General features: G+C 38.9%; 1 protein-coding gene across 1 annotated transcript in view; it reads left to right on the forward strand.

Moving 5' to 3' along the window:
• Positions 1–176: 176 nt before the first annotated feature.
• The window catches only part of LOC106530676 (glutamate receptor ionotropic, delta-1), a gene marked incomplete at its 3' end in the record, with an annotated part of 326,888 nt that continues 319,552 nt past the window's right edge, over positions 177–7,512 (forward strand). The window contains 2 exon segments of the mRNA XM_014026347.1: positions 177–249; positions 4,683–4,838. Of these exon segments, the coding sequence (XP_013881801.1) occupies positions 204–249; positions 4,683–4,838 (202 nt within the window).

Raw genomic sequence — 7,512 nt, forward strand, 5'->3', positions numbered from 1 at the left:
CAGCAGCCCCCCCCTATTTTTATATTTCAAAAATATTTGTAATTACCAACTGTTTGTTAGTCCAAAAGCCTATTACAGCCTTCACAATAAATATTTATTTACCTAAAATATATAATTGTAAAGATAACGTGAGGCCCCTGAAAAGCTTCTTTACGGCCCTGCTGCAAACACTGCCGCTCCGCAGGTGGAACCTGCGTCACGTGATGAGGCAGCCTGCTGCTGAGTCACTGAGCTTCCAGCTGTCTGCAGGTAAAGTGAGTTTGTGTAGCTGATGTTTTAACACACAACAGTAAAGTTAACTTGTGTTTGCAGTGAATGAAACAACTGCCGAAGTATCCGACGTTCACGGTGTAGCTAATGACGACATGTTAGCGTTAGCGTTCTCTCCTGTGTTCCTCTCTGGGGGCGGGTGGGCGGCTCTCGCTGAGCACGTGGCCTTGGGGGCTCGGTACTTGGGGTCTCTCTCGGGGTCTTTGGCTCTGGTCTAGCTTATGTCTGCTTCAAGTCTTGGGGGTCGTGTCTGTGGTCCTCCMCAGTCACTATTTAATATTCCACTGGAGAAATCTTGTATTTYATAWGCATGATGTTCACAACCGCACAAAAATAAGTGTTTTTGTGGACGTCTTGTTGATTCCATTTAGATATAGGACATTTCTTACATACAGTACTTTTGCCCACCCTTTGCTCCCCCAAGGAAAATTTTCTAGACCCCCGCAGACGGTGGGTAAGTTTTAACTGAAAATTAGCTACAGTTAGCATTGATGCTAATATCCTGATCAAAATCTTAAGACCAGTCAAAAAAGTGCAAGAATTTGCATTTTGCACTACTGGATCTTAAGAAGGTTCTAAGTAAAGCTTCACAATGTTAAAAGAAGAAATCAGTGCAAGAGACAAGAACTTTTGAGCAGGGAATTTTCTGAAAACTGCATTTACACTCAAATATGATTTTTTCAGCTGATCAAAAGTTTAAGACCATAGCTAAAAAAAAAAAAAAAAGAAAAAAGAAAACCCCCCAAAACAGAAATCAAAGTGTCAAAAAAAGGACTCAGTAATGAGTAGCTCCACCATTCTTGTTGATGACTTCAAACAATGGTTTAGGCATGCTTGATGCCAGTGTTTCCAGGAGGCTAGTGGGAACGTTGCTCCAAGTGTTGAAGATGGCTTCACGAAGGCCATCCACTGTCTGGAACTGAAGTCCATTTTTGTAAACTTCCCTTGCCATCCATCCCCAAATGTTCTCAGTTGGGTTTAGATCCGGGGAACATGCAGGATGGTCCAAAAGAGTGATGTTATTCTCTTGGAAGAACTCCTTTGTCAGGCGGGCATTGTGAACTGCAGCATTGTCCTGTTGAAAAACCCAATCATGACCACACAGACGAGGGTCCTCAGTCATGAGGGATGCCCGCTGCAACATCTCCACATAGCCAGCTGCTGTTTGACGCCCCTGCACAACCTGAAGCTCCATTGTTCCATTGAAGGAAAACGCCCCCCAAATCATGATGGCGCCCCCACCACTGTGTCGTGTAGAAAACATCTCAGGTGGGATCTCCTTGTCATGCCAGTAACGTTGGAAGCCATCAGGACCATCAAGGTTAAATGTTTTCTCATCAGAGAAGGCAACTTTCTTCCACCTTTCAATGTCCCATGTTTGGTGCACCCTTGCAAAGTCCAAACGGGCAGTTTTGTGGCGTTGAAGAAGACGTGGCCTTTGAAGATGTTTTTTGTTTCCAGATGCCGTCTGATGGTTACTGGGCTGCAGTCAGCACCAGTAATGGCCTTAATTTGGGTAGAGGATCGTCCCGTGTCTTGACGGACAGCCAATCGGATCCTGCGGCTCAGAGCTGGTGAAATGTTTTTGGGTCTACCCCTTGACTTTTTTGTTCCATAACCCTCAGGATCATTTAAAAAATGCAAAATGACTGTCTTACTGCGTCCAGCTTCAGCAGCGATGGCACGTTGTGAGAGGCCTTGCTGATGCAGCTCAACAATCCTACCACGTTCAAAGTCAGTGAGCTTTTTTACTTTTGCCATCAGGAGGTCTTGASAGTGTAAAGACTTGACAGAAAATGACATGGAATCCAGATTTTTGCACAGATTTTGGCTTTTAAAGACTATGGTCTTAAACTTTTGATCAGCTGAAAAAAACATGTTTGAGTGTAAATGCAGTTTTCAGAAAATTCCCTGCTCAAAAGTTCTTGTCTCTTGCACTGATTTCTTCTTTTAACATTGTGAAGCTCTACTTAGAACCTTCTTAAGATCCAATAGTGCAAAATGCAAATTCTTGCACTTTTTTGACTGGTCTTATGTGTACCTGATGCTAATAATTAATTACACAGTTTCTTCTGCAGGACTCTACGTTAACCCGACTTTGTTTAGGGATGTGGATAAATGTTTAATCCTACACCAATATTAAATCTGACAGTTGATTCTAGAAGAACATTTCAAATCATACAAAATATCACCAAAATCGTGATTATCTGAAGTACGAGGGAAGTTATTGATGTTTGTTCAGGTGAAATCAGCTCATGTTTTCTTGTTCACAGCAGAACCAATGTGACCATTTCACCTGCTGTTTTCTAATTTTTCCCATAACTTCCTCAGTGTTCAAGATATCACCATGAAATTTTAGGAAAAGATTCCCATTCTGGTTTTATAGGAAGCATCTTGTATCCTAAAAAAACTAATAAAACTTAATAATAGCCAATTCAAAAGTAGCAGAAAAGGTATAAAATAACATTACAAGACAAACTGTATCACCAAATCAACTTAATGTGTGTTAGAAAGTAAGGAAATTAAAACAATTTAAAAACCATGTGGACATGTGTTTWGTAAACAAAGCTCCTCGACCAATGACAGCGTTAAATGTGTCGAGTTGAAGAAATTTATAGTTATTAGAGGTTAGTACTGATGTTAAAAGCACCACAATATATTTTTAGGTTTTCCTTTTTATAATGTTTAATCTATTATGCTTTGATTGATATAGATTAGTTACATGTCCGAATTATAAACAACACATAATGAAAAGGTTATAATAACAGTAGATGAGACTTTTGTTTGAATGCCTGTGATTCAGCCGTAGGTYAGTAGGGGGCGAACGCGAGCGTTGAAGACTTTGTATAAATGGATCAACTTCCTGGTTGGCGGGCAGTGTGTGGTTTCCTGTCAGATCCGAATGGCGTTAAATCCTCACTCCAGAATTCTGGTTTTATATGGTTTTATTTCGTCTAACAATCATATTATTTAACATTGGTGGTTTTCTACTGACTTCAGTCTTTGAACACGAATATTTCTTACAAAGTGACGAAGACGAGCCTCAAAACACTTTGCAACAAGCGCTGTTCCGGATAAAAAAAAACATAGTTCGATGTTTCAAATCATTATCAAATTTGGAAGAAGGGCAGATAAAATAATGTTCTTCATGGCAGCTTATCTCTTTAAGGTTCACTAGAAAAACTCAGGGCATTTACTTTGAGCCTCTTCAAAAAATTGTCTCTTCAAAACGCATCAACAAAAATTAAAAACTGGAAAACGAGGCTGTGTAACTACCTGACGTCAGCCCGACTTGTTGAAGCTCGTAGAAATAACGAAGCAGGAGGAAATAACAAGCACCGAGCAGCCTCGCAAAATCTGCTCACAGCAGTTTGGGGAGAAAATGGCTGCAGCTGCTGACGACATGTCAACATCCCTACATTGTTCAACAAATAAACTTTAATGCACTGAAAAAAAAAAAACCTTTCAGAATCCACTTTAGGACTTTTCTGTCTTAAATAATATTTAAAAATCATCTTCCGTGTTCTGAAGTGATCAGGAAAGAGTTTTGAACGGTTTCCTTTATCGAARCAATGAATTAATATTTTTAAACACTCATATATATAAATAAATGTATTCAGGACACTTCAGCACTGCAGGAGCTGGGAAYTGAACCCCCAACCCTCAGATCAGAAGATGACCTTCCTGTTCTGGCAGAAAAAGCTGCACCAGTTGTTTTTATTGTTCTGGACTAATCCATAAWAACTGTTTAAAGGAGAGAGTTGTGTTTCTGTTGGGGAAAAAAAATTGAAATGATAAAATATTTAAACTCAAAGATGCTTAAAGCACAAAAGCTGCTTCCTCTCTGATCACTAAATGATTTAAAGTATCTGTATTAAAACACAAAGCGACGCAGCGAAACAGAAAAGCAGATTTTAAGATGAAGTGGTTTCATTTGGCCTCGTTTTTTTTGTTAAACACTGATGCAAAGATACAAGAAAATAACTTTAGGAAAATAAGAGCTTTTTTTAATTTACGAGGTTAAAACGTTTCAGCTGGAGAAGCCGTTTGTGGCTGAAAATGTTTGAGAAAACTGGAATAAATCAGTTTAAATCTCATGTTAACTTGTGTTTAGTGTTTGTAGACCWTAATAAAATAAAAACAGATGTCAGGACTTGGATCTGTCTCCTCTCTGTTTACTTTCACATCTTTCTCCTGTAACTGACATTTATTAGAAACACTTCATGCTAATTTTGCTCTTTAGTTGAAGATTGCTGCAGCTCCCTTTTTTAATATTATTTTCAGGCTTTATTTGATTTATTTATTTGAACTGAAAGTGTGACGCTCTGTAATTTAGCGCTCCTGTTAGTTCTGCTCTCTTGTTTTGTTTTCCTTCTCTTTGACTCCCTGTTTGATACGTTTTTACCGTCCAGGTGCGATTTTTGAGGAGAACGCCGCGCGGGACGATGAGGTGTTCCAGCTGGCCGTGTCGGACCTCAGTCTGAGCGACGACATCCTGCACAGCGAGAAGATCACACACTCCATTAAACTCATCGAGCCCAACAACCCGTTCCAGGCGGTGCAGGAAGGTAGGAGCGCTTCATGTGGCGTCTGGTTGTTGTGGCGTGTTTCRGCTGATCCTGGTTTGATGGTTTAGTGTGCAGGTTGTGTCTCTGGGCGAGGCAATGACCCGCCACTCGGCTCTGTAAACGCTGTTGACTTCACGGCTGCTCTCTGAGGAGGCTGCTGGGCTTTGATGCTTCTCCTCTCTGGTTTTGATGCTTTCACTCTGAGGAGGAGCAGCTAGAGGGAAGCACCGAGCGTCATCACTGAGGAGAGATGTTTCTGATGAGGAGGATAGATGCTGAGATGAATGACAGGGTGACCGTTTGTTGATAGTTCTGCTTCAGTTTTTCTTTAGAAATTACCTGTTTTTTAAAGTGATTTGAATATATTTCTATCTCTGAAAAAATATCTTTGTTTTTCTCTGAAGGGTTTTAGGAGAAGAAGTTGATGCTTTTGAGGTGAAAGGTCACAGGAYCTGTGAGAAGTGATCTCACTGATGTAAGGATTGGGCAAAATTGGATTGTGTGCAATTAATCATCAGAAAACCATATTTTTTGGCACTTGATGATTAATATTTTTATTGCCACCAGGMTGACTGACAGGAGGTTTCCCCGGTCAGTCCGCTCGCTGCTCCTCTCCGCTTCAAATACGACCAACATTTAAAATAAAAGATGGAATTTATTTATCATAACTCCGGTTTTACTTGCTCTATCAACACAATTTAAAAACATGTAAAGCCTGAAACTTTTGACTCAATTTGGAACAGATTTTTACAGAGAGCAAATCTTTACCACTACAGTGATTTAAATTGGACATGTGACGGTAACGCTTTCTTGTACGGTACCCTTATTACCATGTAATTACAAGGTAATTAAAAAAGGTAATTACTGCCTTATTACCATGTAATTACAAGGTAATTAAATAAGGTAATTACTGCCTTATTACCATGTAATTACAAGGTAATAAAAGGAATTAAAATGGTAATTACTACCTTATTAACATGTAATTACGTGGTAATAATTAGGGTACAAAAGAAAAACTATTAGTAAAACTACCTTTATTGAGTAACTACAATCAAATTACTATTCAATAGTAACTCAACACTATATATTTATAACCAATAGAATGCAACTAAATTTTGAGGTTAGATGTTAATCGCAATAAAATATAACTTTAAAACTGTCCAAATTACCTACTACTTATTTAGGTGGTACATAGTGAATTGTAATACATTACCAAGTAAGTGCTACATTACTGCAGACAATTAATTACATAGTAAAATTGTACCCTAATTACCACGTGATTACATGGCAATAAGGTAGTAATTACATTTAATTACATTTTTATTACCTTGCAATTACATGGTAATAAGGGTTCCGTAAAAGAAAGCGTTTCCCATGTGACTAAGATATGAGGGTGTCCAAGGACTCCAGAAGATTAATCATCATATTAATTATCAGCTAAATATCTCAATTAATCGTGATTTTTTTTTTTTGCTAATATTGCCCAAACCCTACGCTGATGTTGATGCTTTTAGAGGACCGGTAGATAAAAGGTCCAGTCAGAACCGTCCCTCTGTGGCATCTGTTGTGTGATTAGTCAGAATCTTATTGTGGGCGTGTTTCTGTGGAGCAGCAGGGGATTGCGCRACAGAAACGAGCATTTATTTCTGAACATTAAAGCAGCAGGTGGAACTTCTTTTGGCGGCAGCTGGTTGGTGAATCATTCGTCCCCTTCARCCGGACCTGCTGGTCCAGTCCAGATAGGGTCTTCCAGTCTGTCCCGGAGTTAAACCTTCTTTATTTACTGAAACTGCTTTACTAAGGGTAGTGAATGATATTAGAATGAACTCTGATGCTGGTCGTTGTTCAATCCTGGTTTTGTTGGACCTATCAGCTGCATTTGATACGGTTGACCATACCATCCTAATCAGTCGCCTGCAATACTCTGTGGGTATGAGTGGAACTGCTCTGAACTGGTTTAAATCTTATTTAAATGATAGGTTCTTCTGTTTATCAATTGGTAACAATTGGTAAAACTTACTTGTGGCGTTCCACAAGGTTCAATTCTTGGCCCACTGCTATTTTCTATTTACATGTTACTTCTTGGTCAAATCATTTGCAAATATAATGTCTCTTTCCACTTTTATGCAGATGATACCCAAATATATTTATCCATTGATCCTTCTGATCTGTCTGCTCTAAACATCATAAGTTCTTGTCTTACTGATATTAAGGTCCGGATGGCCGATAATTTTTTATTGTTAAACAATAATAWAATGGAAGTGTTGGTTTTGGTTCCTAAGGCTCATAGAGACCCTATAATTCAAAGTCTTAATTCTTCAGGTACAGTATTACTTGCTCCCATGAGGCCAGAAACCTTGGGGTGGYTCTAGATTTGGATCTGAGCTTCACCAAAAATGTTAATAATAGTATTAAAACTGGCTTTTATCACATCAGAAATATTGCCAAATTAAGATCAATTATCTCATTTGCGGATGCTACTTACCTCATTCATGCTTTTATTTTCTGTCATCTTTACTGCAATTCTCTGTTTGCTGGTCTGCCTTATGAACCTTCAACGCCTCCAAATGGTGCAAAATACAGCGTATGACCATATCACTCCTGTTCTAGCTTCTTTACACTGGCTACCTGTCGTTTTAGGATTGATTTTAAGATTGCATTGATAGTTTTTAAA

Source organism: Austrofundulus limnaeus, unplaced genomic scaffold (genome assembly GCF_001266775.1).
Source record: "Austrofundulus limnaeus strain Quisiro unplaced genomic scaffold, Austrofundulus_limnaeus-1.0 Scaffold545, whole genome shotgun sequence".
NCBI lineage: Eukaryota > Metazoa > Chordata > Actinopteri > Cyprinodontiformes > Rivulidae > Austrofundulus > Austrofundulus limnaeus.